This window comes from Macaca mulatta, chromosome 18 (assembly GCF_049350105.2).
Source record: "Macaca mulatta isolate MMU2019108-1 chromosome 18, T2T-MMU8v2.0, whole genome shotgun sequence".
Lineage (NCBI taxonomy): Eukaryota > Metazoa > Chordata > Mammalia > Primates > Cercopithecidae > Macaca > Macaca mulatta.
In genome coordinates, this window is record NC_133423.1 from 11,599,262 (window position 1) to 11,617,753 (window position 18,492).

General features: G+C 33.0%; 1 protein-coding gene across 11 annotated transcripts in view; it reads right to left on the minus strand.

Moving 5' to 3' along the window:
* CCDC102B (coiled-coil domain containing 102B) overlaps positions 1 to 18,492 on the minus strand; it is a 374,522-nt gene that overhangs the window by 21,922 nt on the left and 334,108 nt on the right. For 7 of the 11 annotated variants that reach the window (XM_015122187.3, XM_077975029.1, XM_015122188.3 and 4 more), the window contains one exon: positions 13,320 to 13,423. In XM_015122187.3, coding sequence (XP_014977673.3) covers positions 13,320 to 13,423 — 104 coding nt within the window. Of the gene's footprint in view, positions 1 to 13,315; positions 13,424 to 18,492 lie in introns of those variants that run through there. The other 4 variants (XM_028838174.2, XM_077975028.1, XM_001099481.5 and 1 more) reach the window with 1 other exon arrangement.

An 18,492-nucleotide genomic window follows, 5' to 3' on the forward strand; every position in this document is an offset into this window, starting at 1 on the left:
ATCTGAGGACTTAAGAATATGGAAATCATGGTATAGATTGACTGTCCATGAATGTCAAAAATATTTACTAATTTAAAAATAAAGCATAATAGTTACAAATTGAAAATCAGGGTAAACAATTAAAATGTATTTAATAACACTATGAGCTTTTATCTCCAGTTCTATATTTTAATCCATGTAAATTTAGAAGGGCAAGGAAAACAAAGGCAAGAGTTAGATAAACAATTCTTCAGTTAGGGGAATATTGAAAATGTAATCTCATTCTTGGCCTTAATTACAAAGCTCTAATTAAGAGATTCAAGATTTTAAAAGTAACTTAAATGACTCTTAGTAGAAATAATCATGATGTATAAATCAGTGTATAAATCCCAAACCAAGAGCAGAGAGTAATATATAAAAGCTGTACTGCATAACACAATCCCCATATAACACACAGAATGCAAGGAAAACATCAAGAAATTTAAAGCCATAAAATAAATTATATATTTCGTTTATATGTACGACATTATTGTTAATATTCTAAACGCTTTTTATAAAAGATAAATGCTTAGATTAACTTTGCGGTAAACCCACATATAATCTGTAGAAAAGAGGCCACGGTGGGCTGGAATGATAAACTGAGACTTGAGGGCCAGCTTTCCTGATGAGTTACTTGCTGAATTCTGAGGTTGTTAGGGAGGATAAAGAGTTAAGCTAAAAACTTCTGCAAAGAAAGAAAGAAGTATCCAATAAACCCAAAGTATGTAAGGAGAAAAGGCCGACTAAAAAGGCCTAGAAATAAAGCAAGCAAGAGATGAGAGCAACAGAGAAAGCTGAGATTCATCCAAGGGTAAATCAAAAGTTCGAGAATCATAAAGTTTAAAATGAAGAAAGAAGAAAATTATGATTGGGAGGAAATAGAAAACACAGAGAATAATAACAAAGTAATATTTACTTATCTTTGAAGAGGCTATAAAGGACACTGGAGTCATAAAACAAGAATATGCTATTATAAAGACAGGACTAGAAAGGGCTCAAATTGAAATAAAAAAAAACTAAAAGATTTATTAGCATGACATCATTTTTCTTAAATTGCTGATAATATACTGTAACAAAGAAGTCATTCAGCAAAAAATATAAGGAGTTTAGAAATATTCGTAAGTGGAGATCCCAAGATAATAGAGCTGTCCAAACAGAAATTACTCCTGATTATAATAGATTTTTAGGAAAAACTGTTCATTTAGAATTAATTTATTTCATATTAAAAGTATTCTGAAGGAAAAAATACACATACATAGAAAATCATGCAACTAAATATAGGCAATGATTAAATTCAGAAAGAAAATAATAATTAAAAAGGTAACTGTGAGAACATTTAATTATAATGCACTATGAGGCTCTGCCATAAACAATCTTAACATTCTCAGGAAAATGTAACTGTATTTAACTAAAAAATTAGTATAAACTACATTGGCATGATGAGATAGAAGAGTGGTGAAAGTTCTGTTGGTGTAGAGTTCATTAGATCTAATGAGTTCTCAAGGGATGATAGAGCAAGGACAGTAGGAAAAGCCTATATAGAACTTGAGGATAAGTAGCAGCAGGAGAAAGATTTAATGTATACAAGAGTAGTGTCCTTGGGAAATGACACTCTGATTAAAATGAAATACACTATAAAATTCTATGAAGTCAAATACCTCATAGTTTATAGTTTCTGAGATTTGTGCTTGCTTAAAAAGATCTTTCCTGAAATGATTACAAAAATAATCTCATTTTCTTATAATACTTTCCTAGTTTCCTTTTGTTTATAATATTATGTCTTTAATCTACTTGGGGTTTAATTTTGTATGGTTTAGTACTGGCTTCAAAAACTTTTTTATTTGATTATATCTAATGTCACAGATGTAGTTATTTCTAATGTTACCGATTTAAATCAACATAAGTAGACGACTCATGGACTCACGTATTCTGTTCAAAATTTTAAGTAAATTCCATTATGTTGTAATAAGGAAATGAAATATTTAATATATAATGTCTTAAACAACATTTTTGGTGTCTTAAATATCATAAATGCCATCATCATACCTGAATAGAATTTAGCTAAATTCAGCACATATTCTACTCTGTCTTTTCTACTTTCTGTAGTTTTCATAAACTGTGAATTTTCAAAACATAAATGGAATTCCCATGGAAGAGGAATTAGTAATTATTTCTGAAATAAAGGCTTAGAGTTCTCAGTAGACTACTATACTATACAAATGTCTTGCATTAACCAAGTGTCAGTAGAATAATGTAATTTAATATAAATTAGTTCTATTTACACTTTTTCTCCAGACTTCTTCCAATATTTGAGATTGGGGCATTTGACAGCATTGTCAAACCATGGGAATCTCAGTTATAGATATCTGAGGGAAACAGGTGTACCAAGAGCAATACTATCTTCAATGAAGGAAACGTACATTGCTATTATGAATGCATTTGTGCTTTTCAGTTCTGAAATTCCTGTTCCTAAACATTAATTTACACTTTAAAACGCCCTTAAAAATGGCTGAAAAAAAGAAACACAAAGTTACCTCGGCATTAAGATATTTGTTGAACTATCGTCTAGTTTCCAAATATTTGTAGTAATTATTACCACTTTTGGGTTTTTATTGAGATAAAGCACCAACTTACAATATGAATCCTGAGTTATTAGAACCCCTGAAATTGTTTTCACTCCTACTCTTTATGTGAAATAAATAATGTCATTTTTATAGTTTTCTTATTTATCTCATGTTTAGTTACTAACAACTGTATGATATGTAGGTTCAGCATGGGGGTATGATGGTGTGTGCATGTATGTGTGTGTGTGTGTAGATTGCAGCCTCCAAATAAATGTATTAAAATCATTTTCTAAATAATAAGTCAAATAATAGAAACATTAATACCATTCGCCTGATCACAGGACTCACCACTGAAATAAAGTATCAGAGTACTAAGTTTCACTCAACAGTATAACTAAAGCAGCTACTTCTTAAATACCACACTTAAGATGAGAGAATATCCTCCAAAATATATTTTATATACAGGGGAATTAAGTTAATTAAAAACATATTTAAAAAGCTATATTCTCATTCAAGTGTAGTATTCTCTGAGCTTGTATCCTTTCATTCACAGGTTAAATAAGCAAGCGAAGGGGAAGTGATGAAATCTGCTATTGTGCAACTGAATAATATGCCTAAGGGAATAGCATTGTGTTCATTCACAACATTATTATTTATAGAGCTGAGTACTATTATCTCACTATTTACCCCGAGTTACAGCTTAAGGTTAAAATAATTTTTACCTCTAAATTTTAAGTTATATGCTTCCACTTAGTCATTTCTTCCAAAGAGGCCAGCCCAGCCCAACATCTTTCTCTAATCAAAATTTGATTTTATTCTAACAGTCAAATTGCAGACATGTTAAATACAAAAGAACCTTAATTCCTTCTAACCTCTCTTTATGGGAAATATTTTCAAACCTGAGTCATGTCATTCTTCTTGAGATCTTATTTTTGTTTGTGGTGAGCAGAACCAGAAAGTATGGCCAAATTTTATTAGAGAATTACATATCAAATTTAGTGAATAAATTTTTAAAATATCAATACATCAATAGCCATTGGAAAATTTTACATTTGTGCATTTTTATCTTTAATTGATTCTTAATTTAAACCTCATGACATAATCATGAAACATGCAGGTCTTCTTCAAAATGGTACAATTAGCATACGTTAAATTATGGCTGCAAGCTTATAACAGGTATTGCTATCTCCATTTCATTTAGTTGAGAAGATAGAGACTTCAAAAGATCAAATGGTTTGCTTAAATATCTTATATATATCTGATGGCTTCCAAACACACTCATCTATAATTCTGTCAGGTTAATCAAGTAAAAGTTCTTTTCTTTTTTGTAGCCCAGGCTGGAGTGCAGTGGCGCCATCTCGGCTCACTGCAAGCTCCGCCTCCCAGGTTCCCGCCATTCTCCTGCCTCAGCCTCCCGAGTAGCTGGGACTACAGGCGCCGCCACCACGCCCGGCTAATTCTTTGTATTTTTAGTAGAGATGGGGTTTCACTGTGTTAGCCAGGATGGTCTCGATCTCCTGACCTTGTGCCAATTTCGGCCTCCCACAGTGCTGGGATTACAGGCGTGGGCCACCGCGCCCGGCCCAAGTAGAAGGTCTTTTCTAATCCCTAGATAAGCATGTGATACTTAAGAAAATAATGTTTTCACTGAAACCGCCGTTTCTCACTTGTAAAATGGAGATACCATTTTCTACCTCATAAAGCAGGTAGGATGGTGTGGGTCATACAGGGAAGAAAATGAGATTCACTCTTAATATTATACTTGTGCTTCAGCAGTCTTTCCTTATACCATTAGCTTTTATGATATGAGTTATTCTTCAAATTGTTTCTAATACATTATATTCTCTTCCTTTAGGGCCATTTTTAATTTCTCCTTGTCTTCTGACACAAAATAACTTGGAAATATAGATTTTCTATTTCTCTGTTTCTTTCTCCTGGTCATCAGTGTGGCTACTGAATAGCTTATTTAGGACAAATCTCTTTCCAGCATTACTTGTTTCCATGGATTGGCACCTCACTCTGCTAATTGTGGTTCAAGCTGGACTTAGTATATTTTTTTCCTAATACAGTACTTTCAACTACGAGCTATGTTCCTCTCTTAAATAGATTTTTATAGGTCCAAACAAGAACACTATTATATTCAATATAGAAATTGTTTTCCTATTTAAACTTTCCAAGCCATGATTGTCAACAATAATTATACAGGTCTGATAGAGTTTGCTTTTGAAAAAAGTATCTTTATTATTAGTTTCTTTGATAAATATCATAGATAAAAGTATTAAATACATCACAGAAACTTACTCTTTTATAACCAACAGAACTGTATTCATTGAAAGTAGAAAATTTCAAATGTTTCTGCATTAGTTATGTCCATAAATAAACATAGAATTTTACCTTCATTTAAAGATATAGAAACTACATATTTAGAGGTGATTTCAGAAAATAGTACTAACTTTACAACAATATATAATGGGGAGAATAATGGAATATTTTTGCATTTATTTGTGTCATTTCTGATTTTTTTTTCCAGCAGTGTTTTGTAGTTCTCCTCATAGAGGTCTTTTAACTCCTTAGTTTCATGGATTCCTAGGTAGTTCCTTATTCTGTGTGGCTTTTAAATGGGATTGTGTTCTTGAACTGATTCTCGTCTAAAACCTATTGGTGTATAGAAATGCTACTGAATTTGTACATTGATTTTGTATCCTAAAACTTTCCCTAAGTCATTTATCAGTTCTAGAATTCTTTCACTGAAGTCTTTAGGGTTTTGTAGGTATAGAATTATATAATCAGCAAAGACAGATAACTTGACTTCATCTTTCCCTATATGGATGTCTTTTATTTCTTTGTCTTGCCTGATTCCTCTGGGTAGGACTTCCAGTACGATGCTGAATAGGAGTGGTGAGAGTAGGCATCCCTGTTTTGCTCTGGTTCTCAAGGAGAATGGCTCCAGCTTTGGCCAATTCAGTATGATGTTGGCTGTGGATCTGTCATAGATGGCTTTTATGATTTTGAAGTATATTCCTTTGATGCCTCTTTTTCTGCCTCTGTTGAGGTGATCATACATGAGTTTTGTTTTTTATTCTTTTATGTGGTGAATCACATTTATGGATTTGCATACATTGAACCAACCCTGTATCCCAAGAATAAAGCCTACTTTATTGTGGTAAATTAACTTTTTAATGTGCTGCTGGATTCGGTTTGCTAGTACTTTGTTAAGAATTTATTCTACCAAAAAGACACATGCATCCATATGTTCATCAAAGCACCATTTCAAATAACAAAGACATGTAATTAACCTAGGTGCCCATCAGCAGTGGGTTGAATAAAGAAAATGTGGCACATACATACCATGGAATATGGTTGCACATACATACAGCCATAAAAAGAACAAAATCATGTTCATTGCAGCAACATGGATGGAGCTGGAGGCCATTATCCTAGGTGAATTGATGCAGGAACAGAAAACCAAATACTTCATGCTCTCACTTAGAGGTGATAGCTAAACATTGAGTATGCATGGACACAAAGATGGAAGCAATAGACACTGTGTACTAGTCAAGGCAGGTGTGCTGAAAGACTACTTACTGAGTTCTATGCTTATTACTTGGGTAATGGGATTATCCACACCCAGAACTTCAGCATCACACAATATACCCATACAACAAACCTGCACATGGACCCCTGAATCCAAAGTAAAAGAAAAATCATACATGTTCTTTAGAAACAAATCATGTTAGCAAGATAAATATGTATTAAAATCAGCAATAATGATTTTCATGCACTCCACTCCAATTGGTGTGATGAACCCAAAGTCGAGTCACAGTAAGGAAAGTTATATAATTACCAAGACAAGAATTGTGGGGAGATTGTCTCATTTCCCACACCAATCACAGGGCATCTTTTTATCCCTAAGAATATGGCACAGGCCAGGCCAAGACCCTGAAGGCCTTTGCATTTTGGAGGAAAATCTGCACTATTAGTTCTATACTAATCTTTGAAGTCTGTGTACATGTCTCTCTTGGGTATGCAGACAATACAGTATTTTCAATATTTTGATTTAAAATCAACTAATACCTCCTTTCATTCACATTTTATTAGCCTTTGTAAGAGCTGTGTAATGAGATAGGCATTATTGAAGACAACAGAATAAACAAGGCAAACTGTTTCTATATATATTGCTTCACTTTTTACAGTAACCTATGGTATTTTACAATACAAATTAATTAAATGTTTCCAGTTGCAATATATGTTTTTCTTTAGGTTTAGCAATACAAACTATGCTTAATTTACTGTAGGTCTATTTTGAAATGTATATATTTGGGAGTTTGTTGATATAACAAATATTTTACACAAAGCGGTATTTTACAAAAAATATTGAGAATTTCTTCTTTTATGTGATTATGAATATTCAATCTAAGTTAAAGATAATATTTAGATTCTGATTTCCTCTTATGGTGGAGTTTTCTGATGTATATAATTCTAATGATTTTCCTTAAATGACAAATTAGAAATTTAAAGATAAAAGTTTAACTATTGAGATTACCAGTTAATGTCTATAGTTTTATATAGCAATGTTGTATACGTGACACTTTCAAAATCTAATATATAAATGTCAAGTGTGTGAAGTCAGTATTGTTATTGTTACTATAAATGATGTTTTACAGAATGCAAATAATTTTTCAAGATAGTTCACAAAATATAAGAAAATATATTCGATATTTAAAGGTTATAGTTGAAGTCAAGCATCATTACAATTTTACATTTTTTGTAAAGTATTTCCAAGATTATTTGAAAGTATATTTTCCTTCTGCACATACATTTTACTTTCTAAATTTAGTTGTTTTGAAGGAAATAATCTCTTGAAAATTAGAATACAAATAAACTGATATTTGTTGAATGTTTATTAATGCCAGATGCTATTATCAAGGGTTTCACATCCATTATTTCATTCAATCTTTGAGGCAGTTTTACATAGTTTCATTACAAATAACACACTCAAGGTCACAGAGATAATAAACAGCAAAAGCTATCTTCTGATTTAGCTGGAGGAATATGTGCAGAAGCAAAAGAATATCAAAAACCTTACTAAACAATTCACATGATCTCATTACATTAAAAATCAATACAAGTTGCTAAAAATGGAAAAGAGACAACACACAAACATAAATCTCATGGCCCCTATTTTATATTAAGAAAAGATTTCCAAAGGAGATCAGGCATGTTCAGGATGCTGTGGCCATAAATTGAAACCCTGAACAGGCCAATATTGAGCTCTAAAATAGAATCGGTATTTAAAAACTTATCAACAAAAAAAAGCCCTGGACCAGATGGATTCACAGCCAAAATCTTCCAGACATATAAAGAAGCGCTGTTACCAATCCTACATAAATGATTCCAAAACACTGAGGAGGAAGGACTTTCCCCTAACTCATTCTACAAAGCCGCAATACTCTGGTACCAAAATCTGACAAAGAGACAAGAAAGAAAGAAAACTACAGGGCAATATCCCTGATAAATATAGACACAAAATCCTCAACAAAATGCTAGCAAAACAAATCCAGCAGCACATCAAAAAATTAATTAGCCACATAAAGTAGGCTTTATTTCTTGGTTGTAGGACTGGCTCAACATACTTAAATCACTAAATGTAATTCACCATATAAATAGAATCAAAATCAAAAATCATATGAGCTTCTCAATAGATGCAGAAAAAGATTTTGATAAAATCCAACATTGCCACCTGATTAAAAACCCTCAACACACTTGGTATTAAAGGAACATACCTCAAAATATTAAGACCTATCTATGAAAAACCCACAGCTAACATCATGTGGAACAAGCAAGATCTGGAAGCATTCCACTTAAAAACTGAAATGAGACAAAGATGGCCACTCTCACCATAGTGAGATTTTGCAACACAGCACTGCAAATTCTAGCCAGAGTCGTCAGACAAGAGAAAGAAATAAAAACCATCCAAATAGGAAAAGAAGTCGAATTCTCTCTTTACTGGTGATATGACACTCTACCTGGCAAGTCCTAAAGATGGCCAAAGGTTCCTAGAGCTGATAAATAACTTCAGTAAAGTTTCAAGATACAAAATGAATGTGCAAAAATCAGTAATATTTCTATATACCAATAATATTCTACCTGAGAGCCAAATCAAGAACCCAATCCATTTAAAATAGGAACAAAATAAGGAAATAGTTAAGAATCCATCTAAACAATTAGGTGAAAAATCTCTACAAGGAGGACTACAAACACCAAAGAAAGAAATCACAGATTACACAAATGAAAAAACGTTCCATTCTCATGGATTGGCATATCAATATTGTTAAAATGTCCATATTGCCTGACATGATTTATGGATTCAAAACTATGCCTGTCAAAGTATCAATATCATTATTCACATAAATAGAAGAAAAAACTTCTAAAACTCATATGGAAACAAAAAAGAGCCCAAATAGCCAAAGCAATCATAAGTAAAAAGAACAAAGCTGGAGGCATCACATTACTGGACTTCAAACTATACTATAAGGCTAGAGTAACCAAAACAGTATGGTACTAATACAAAAACAGACTCATGGGTCAATTCAACAGATTAGAAAAGCCACAAATACACAATCACCTCATCTTTGACCACATCAACAATAACAAGCAATGGGGTAAGTAATCCCCATTCAACAAATGATTCTGGGATAACTGGTTAGCCATATGCAACAGAATAAACATGGATCCCTACATTTTACCATATAAAAAATTAACCCAAGTTGAATTGTAGACTTAAATGTAAGCCTCAAATATAAGAACCCTAGAAGAAAACGTAAGAAATGCCATTCTGGACATAGATCTTGTAAAAAAAAAAAATATTACTAAGTCCTCAAAAGCAAGTGCAACAAAACTGAAACTGACAATGGGGACCTAATTAAACTAAGAACATTCTGTAAAGTAAAATAAACTATCAAGAGAGTAAACAGATAGCCTACAAAATGGGAGAAAATTCACAATCTGTGTATCCAACAAAGGTCTTATATCCAGAATCTATAAGAAACATAATTATATAAAACCAGCAAAAACCAAATAGCATTAAAATTGAGCAAATTAAAATTTGCTCAATTAAATGAGCAAATTACCTGAGTAGACTCTTTTCAAAAGAAGATATACACGTAGCCAACAAATATGTATAAAAAATTATCAACATCAGTAATCATTAGATAAATGCAAATCACAACCTCAATGAGATACTATCTCACACATGTCAGAATGGCTATTATTAAAAAGACTAAAAAAGCAAAAAGAAAAAAGCGGGTGTTGCTGGCAAGGCTATAGAGCAGAGGGAACACTTATACATGGCTGGTGGGAATGTAAATTAGTTCAGCTGCTGGAGAAAGCAGTTTGGAGACTTCTCAAAAAGCTTATAACAGAGCCATTATTTAATCCAGCAATCTCATTTTTGGGTTATATACCCAAAGGAAAATACATCATCACACCAAAAAAGACACATGCACCCGTATGCTAATTGAAGTACTATTTGCAACAGCAAAAGCATGGAATCAACTCAGGTGCCCATCAGTGGTAGATTGGATAAAGAAAATGTGGTACATACACACCATGGAATACTACACAGCCATAAAAACAGAACAAAAGCATGTCCTTTGCAGCAATATGGATGCAGCTGGAGGCCACTATCCTAAGCAAGTTAATGCAAGAACAGAAAACCAAATACCACCTGTTCTCACTTATGAGTGGGAACTAAATACTGAGTACATGTGAATATAAAGATGAAAATAATAGACACTGGGGACTAGTAACAAAAATAAAATACTATATGATTCCATTTATATGAGATATCTAAAGTTTGAGACATATTCTTAGAAAGGTGCTGAGAAGAGGGAAAATGAGGAGTTGTTTAAAGGACATAGAATTTTCAGCTTTATGAGATGAAACATTTCTAGGTAATGGCAGCATAACACTGACTATACTTAACACCACTGAGCTGTACACTTAGAAAGCATAAGGTGGTAAAGTTATGTGTTTTTCAGCACAATTACAATTTTTAAAAAATCTCTATTGATCATCTGTCTGTCTCTATCTAATATATCTATCTACTATCTACTATCTATCTATCTATCTATCTATCTATCTATCTATCTATCTGCCTATCTATCTATCATCTATTATCTATCTATAAATCTATCTATCTATCTATCTATCTATCTATCTATCTATCTATCTATCTAAATTAACACGCTTCTATTACCCCAGCACCCCATGGTAGGCAGGATGTCTGAGAAGAGAGAGACTCAGAAGGCAAAAGGGTTGTTTGTTCTGCAAAAAGGATGAATAGGAGACAAGCAGAAACTTACAGGGTAAAGCTCAAATTCACGTCTACCCTCTTGGGAACCAGCAGCCATTTAGTTAGCATAAAGTGAAACCCCGCGTGACCCCAGCCAACATCACATACAGCAAAAAGAACCACCATTCTGACCACAGCCAACTCACAGAATCTTGAATCATAGAAAATCATTGTTGTTTTCATTAAGTTTTGGCATTGATTGTTGCACACCAAGATATACCTGAAACAATATTTACTTTCCAATATTTTGAAGGAAAATCACTGAAGCAAATATCTTTCTTAAGCCATTATCTGTACAAATCAAATGTTTATTATGCAACTTCAACCTTGACTCAAGGTTAGTCTTCTTCCAGTACATTCTTTCATAATCCTGTCCACTTAATCTATCACATCTCAACTTCCTCATCTGGTTTATGAGGATAATAATTGTCTCCATTATATATGTCTTATGAAGATTAAACGAGTTAATACACCTGATACATCTAGACAATGCTTTGTTCATAGCAGCCCTGGAAGGGGTAGTTATCAATATAAGTCTGTACTGAGAGCATTGAGGAGTTGCCTCATTGGCCTATCACAATAGTGGAACTCTAGAATAGAAAAGAGAACATGATGTAATGTGAGAGTATAAAAACCCATTCCTCTTGGGTTCTGAGATTGTCAGATGAGCAAACCTTTCAGAAAAGAACCCCATTTTCCCCTTTATGTGCTTTTATCTAGAGATTGTGTTGTATGCAAGAAACTATAGAAGTCTAATGATGAGGGATGGTGGCAGGGAGATTTGTTTTCCACTTGCGTTTAGGATTTTGAGAGGAAGATGTCTTGCCAGTTGCCCCACACCCACTTGGGGCACAGCCACAGAAAAGCAGAGAAACATGGTCAGGCGAGGGGAACCCTAATATTTAGCTTCTCCCAACTGTATTTGGTTCTCATATGGGATTGTGACTGAGACGAGACCTTGACCTAGGGCCCATCCTGAAGGCTCCATCTGGGTGAATTGCTTAGTCAGTTGGTTGATAGGGGATATGATGGGATAGAGGAGGTCATACCAGAAAGGGTTGAAATGGATCTAGTTCAACAGGAGGAGTGTTAAGCAAAGAGAGGGAAGTTCACATTTCAGCATCAGAACCCAGCAAGAGTACACAGTGACAAAATGGACTTCATTACTGCACAGCCTAGCAAACACACACCAGTGTGCACTTGAAGGTCAGGCCCTTTGCCCCCCAGTGCTGAGTTCCTACTAGCCATACAATCCCCCATGTTTGGGAGAGAAACAGGGAAAAAGTAAAGACTCAGTGAATGACAAAACCTTTTACAATGAGAGACTCTGATAAAAGTGGTCTTTATTCAGTAATGAATTAGTAAGATTTCATTTTTTTTGGACTAATCAATGGAGAGGGAGATGAGTAAAACCAGTATGTTATTGACTGAGCTAAATCTTACAGGTTGCCTTCAGTTGAAAATAGGTATGGAAAATTATAAGTGTCTTTTTGTTCAAAGTAACATTTCACCTTAAAAACTAAACATAAATATGAAGCAATAAACTATAATGTATATAAAAGTTTTAAAGAAATATTCACATAACCACAATTTCCTAATTTTCTTTACTCCCACTACTCAAAGGGAAACCACAGCTTAATTGTGGCCTGATTTCTACCTAGATACTACTTTGCAATGCTGATGTCCTTCCGTGATTTTACTGTAGAAATGTCTATCCAGATAAAAGTCAAAAGTCCTTTTAGTTTCTCAGTGATGCTTAAAACCTGTCTTAGCTTCAATCACAGGTTTCTGTTACTTTAAAATACAAAACACTTTTTCTGATTCATCTGCTCACTTCTGTTTTACACAAAGAATTAGAAATGATTTATAAAATTATATAAGAAATGTATTGTTACGTCTCTAGAATGATTCATTTTTGTTAATACAATCTGCCATCCCCACCACATAGACAGAAAACACCTACTTAAAAGTTTACCAATTACTTAAACAAACCAGTACTTTTACTTAAAGTCAATGATTCTCTTGTTAATGACCAGCAACTTGTATGGTTTTCAACTTACTTTTTCTTGCCAATATTAAGACTCTTTCAGATTTTATGTAAGAAGTATTCTGAAAGCTCCTTTTGACTTTCAAAATATTTACACATCTTAGAATTAAAGTTGTTTTTAAATGACATTTACATTATCTTTTTGAGAATATGCAGTATCTATTAAGCGAAAATTAGAAGAAGTCAAGAAGCCCATTAATTTGTGTATTGTCTAAGATTTTTTCATTAATACGTCTAGTTAATAAAAATAATTTTACTGATATTTAAGAAAAGGATATGGAAATGTCTTTATTTAAGTCCCTAATCTTTAATTCAGCATATTTTGTGAAAAAATTACCAGTTTTGCAAGTGCCTGAGTTCAGCCTCTAAGTTTTCATTTCTTTCTCTCTCTTCATTCAGAGACCTCTGGAGCTCGCGGATCTGATTCAGGGAATCATCAAGCTGAAAGCGAAGTAGAAAATGCTTTAGTTAGGTGTTCTATAGTACATCATGGTGGCTACAGTAAATAACATCTTATCATATACTTAAAAATTGCTAAGAGAATAGATTGTTTCTCACCACAAAACTATAAGTATTTGAGATAGTGCATATATTAAGTAGCTTGATTAGCTATTCTACAATGTACACATTTAGCAAAACATGTTGTATATCATAAATATGTACAACTTTTACTTGTCAATTTAAAAATAAAATTTAAATTAAAAAACATGAGGATCCATTCTATATAAGACACAGTTTTCTATCTCCATCTTAATAAGAAAAGCCCTTACTGAAAAAATAAAGTAGTTGAAATAAAATAACCCTTTAAAAACAAGGTGTATTTTTTGTATGACAGTAGCTTACCAGTAGTGTATGTGTTTCTTTTGTATATGTGCATGAATAAATGAAAATATTCATTTAATAGAGTTAACGTACCTATTCAATAATAAAACAAACCTCAAAATGATCTCTGAAATATCTGACAAAATCCTTTCTATGTAGCCACTCTTCCTCCATTTCCACTCTTGCCTCCCCTAGCTATAAGTCACTGAACTATAACTTGTGTGTTTTATTCCCATGGCTTTGAACAAAGTACACGTGTGTGTATACATATTCACATATAGATATGCTAAGTGTATATATATATGTGAAATATTTATATTATTGAAAATGTATCATTTTAATTGCTTTAATTAAAAAAGGTATTTCATGCTATATGTAATATCTTGCTTTTTAAATCCAATGGCTAAGACTTGTCTGTAGTAATGTTTCCTCTGTGGTTTCTTTGTCCTCCCTGTATTATAGCACTGTATTAATATGCCATGACATATACACCTACCCTCCTTTCCATGAGTATTTACATTGTCTCCAGCCTTGTGATGCTCTGAACATTCATATATACTGGGTCCCTTGGTATCTATAGGAGATTGGTTCCAAGACCTGCAGATTTCGAGATCCACATATGCTCAAGTCACTAATATAAAATGGGATAGTATTTGCCAATATTCTATGCATATCCTCCTCTATATTTTAAATTGTCTCTAGGTTACTTATAATACCTAATACAGTATATAATATATATAAATGGTATATAACTAGTTGTTATATTGTATTTAGGGAATAATGACAAAAATCTGCACATGTTCGGTACAGATGCATTTTTAAAAAATATTTTTGATTTGTGGTTGATTGGTTGATTCCAATAATGTGGAATTCATGGATATGGAGGGCCAACTGGATAGATATATAGTAATGCACTGCATAATGACTTTCTGGTTAAAAATGGATGCATATAAGGTAGTGGTCACATAAGATTTTAATGGAGCTATATAATGGAGCAGACTATACCATCTAAATCTATGACCTTCACACGAAGACAAAATTGCCTAACGATGATCTTTTCAGATTATATCCCTATTGTTGACACACACGCACACACACACACACACACACAATTATATATTATATATAGAAATCCAATTTTTTTCCTATACAAACACATTTTGAAAGGTACCTTTGAAAGGTCATATATGTATATATGTGTGTGTGTGTGTATAACAGATGATAGATAGATATAGATGTGTTTCATCTGTTAAAACTTTTCTCTTGAGGCATGTGTAGGAGTAGAATTACCAGATTATACTTGTTATAATACTAAATTTCACAAGGTAATACCAAAATGTCTCCCAAAATTGTTTACTAATTTAACTCAATAAAATAATTAGAAGGGATCCAGTTTCATCACATTTTCATTAACTCTTGATATGACATTTGAAAACTTTTATCAATCCCTGATCAATAATTATGTATAATGCCTCTTTATATTTTTATTATATTAATATTTTTCTTTTGTGTGTTTATTCAGGCCTTTTGCTCGTGACTCTATTTTGGCATTTTTCCATTTGTTTTTTTCTGTATATATTCATGTTATAATGTTAATACTATTCCTTTGTTGGTCACAAGAGTCCCAGGTATTTTTGGCAGGTTTGTAATTTTTTTTTCCATTTAAGAGATCTTTGGTTTAATCATAGTTATTTTTATTAAATTATGAAATACATCAATATTTTCTCTTACAGTTGGGACTTGTATTCCAACTATAGAAAAATGTTATTCTGTATTTTCACTATTTTTTTTTCATGTTTTGCACTTGTCATTTATGTTCTTGATCAAGCAGGAGTTAATTTTACACATTACATGAGATAGAAATCCAATTTTATTGTTTTCCTATACAAACACATTTTGAAAGGTACATAAGTGCAAATATTGAATAGAGTTCTCTCAATTGATCTGACATAGCAAACCTGTCATATGTCAAAATTCTGTATATTTCATGTATAAAGTTTCTTTTATAAAGTCTGACAGCAGACCCTCCCTTTTTTGGATAATTTATTTGGTCCTGCACATTGCCTGAATTACTATAGCTTTCCTTATAAATTTTGACATACAATAGTAAAAGATCCCTTTCCCCAGTTCTTTTTCCTCAGAAATATCTTGATTATTCTTGATCTTTATAAATTTCAAAAACAGCATAGCAAATTTCATGAAGAACTATACTTGTATTTAACCTGGAGTTTCATTAACTCTATGGGATAATTTAAGTATATTTGACATTATTTCAGTATTTAATGCTTTTGCCCAAAACACAGTGTATTTTAAATTTTACTTAGGTCATCTTTAAGGCCTCTCAACTAAATATATAATTTTCTCCTTAGAAGCCTTGCAAAGTTGCTTCTTGGGAGGTTTAATTTTATTAAATTTAGTTTTAGGAATTTTATATCTTATGATATTAAACTATTTTAAAGTTATTTTTCCAAAAAATAAAATAAAAATGTATTTTACAAGTTTTGTTGTATGTGTCTAGTAAGTAAATTGCCTTATTAGGCCAAGAAAAGAGACTCACATCTCTAATCTCAGCACTTTGGGAGGCTGAGGCAGAAGGATTACTTGAAGCCACAAGTTCAAGACCTGCCTGGACCAGGTAGTGGGACCCCATTTCTTAAAGAAAAAATAAAAATAGCCAGGCCTGGTGGCACATGCCTGTAGTCTCAGCTACTTGGTAAGCTGAGGCAGGAAGATGGCTTGGGCCTAGGAGTTCGGGATTATGGTGAGCTATGATTGTACCACTGTACACCAGCCTGAGTGACAGAGCAAGGCCCTGTCTCTAAAATAAATAGTCTTATTAACTGAACATTTGTTTTACTGAAACTTAACACCTAGGTAAACATTCCTTGGTTTTCTAAAAATTAGCCTTTTTTTTTTTCTCCTAATTGAAATAATGTATTTTAAGATAAGCTCCATTGTATTTTGAAATATTTCTTTAAGCTTTGAAATAAATTAGGGTTCATATTACAGTTTTCCCATGTGTGTCTTAGAGCAAGTTTCATATCCACAGAGAGTCTAATATTCTCCATCTTTAAAATGGTTGTGCTTATAGTCATGTTATGAAGATGAAATAAGATAAAATTTATAGATTGCCTTATGTGGTACTGGATATGAAGCATTTAGCGTACGTTATCTAACCTAAACTTGTTTTAGTAGAAGGACAATGAAAATTAATGTGAAATGTAATTATGGGTACTGCTATTATAAGTGATTCTTGGCTACACCGTGAAGGCACTATCGTGACTAGGCAAGTTAATGCAGTAAAATGAGCATTTAATATCTAAAGTGCAGCAGTCATCTTAAAGGCAGAATATCCCACAAGGCAAAAATAGAAAGAACAACACTTAATCTAAGGTGATGACTAAAACAAAGCAAAAATGATAGATTCACAAGGTTTTAGAAGTTTTCAACAAGGGTGATATGCATGAGCATCTCATCTTATTGAAGTGCTATTTTGTCCTGTATACTAACAAATTGAAATTATATGCAAACATTGTGAGTTGAATTACAATGAATCTGTCTGTAATTTGCTCCTTCAACTCTTGGCTCATAGACAATATCAGGGTTTTAGAAATGCAGATTTAAGACCGTGCGCGGTGGCTCATGCCTGTAATACCAATGCTTTCCGAGGCCGAGGCAGGTGGATCACTTGAGTGAGGAGTTCAAGACCAGCCTAACCAACATAGTGAAACCTCACTCTACTAAAAATACAAAAATTAGCTGGGCACGGTGGCGGGCGCCTGTAATCCCAGCTACTCAGGAGGCTGAGGCAGGAGAATTGTTTGAACTCGGGAGGTGGAGGTTGCAGTGAGCCGAGATTGAGCCACCGCACTCCAGCCTGGGCAACAGAGTGAGACTCGGTCTCAAAAAAAAAAAAAAAAAAAAAAATGCAATGCAAAATTTAAGCAATGGACCCTGACATACTCTAAATAAGCTGTGAGGTCTTGGCTTTGAACTGCTCTTTTTAGGAAAAAAATCCACAACAAAAAGTATCTTCCTCGAGTACTACTAATTGTGTTTTTCCAGGTTAACCATTAAAATGTTTTAAGAAGTGTTTTATTTGCTAAGTGGCCAGGTCGTTTTCTTCTTGACCTTACTGGGGCTTCCATGGGGTGGATTTGTGTGGTTTTATTCTCCTCCCTTCCACACGGTAATTTTTAGCACCTTTATTCTTCCAATTGAACATTTTACAATGTTGGGGAATTTTCCACACATATTCAGCTTACAGACAAAAATCTTGCTTTTCCCTTGAAGTAGATTGCTGATCCTTGGCACTATAGAATAAACCACTAATTTCAGTATTTATTAAAATTGCAAGAATTATCAATCCTCCTCTATACAAAGTCAAACCATTGTTAAAGATAACCAGATCCCAGTTGATTGATCTCTGTACCAGCGTTATTAAAGTGAAATCAATTTAAATTCAGAAGGAATTATATAGATTTAAGGGGTGTGGGGGAGAGGAGGTTTTTTTTAAGTACCCTGATGGATAAACGGTATTCTGTAAACTCTTCTCATCAAGTATTTATGCTTACAGAATGAACATTTTGTTTATATCATAATGAACTCCCAAATAATATTTAGTCATATCTGAATTTCAAGCATTTGGACATTTTTTCAGTAATATCCACATTTCATTGCTATCTATA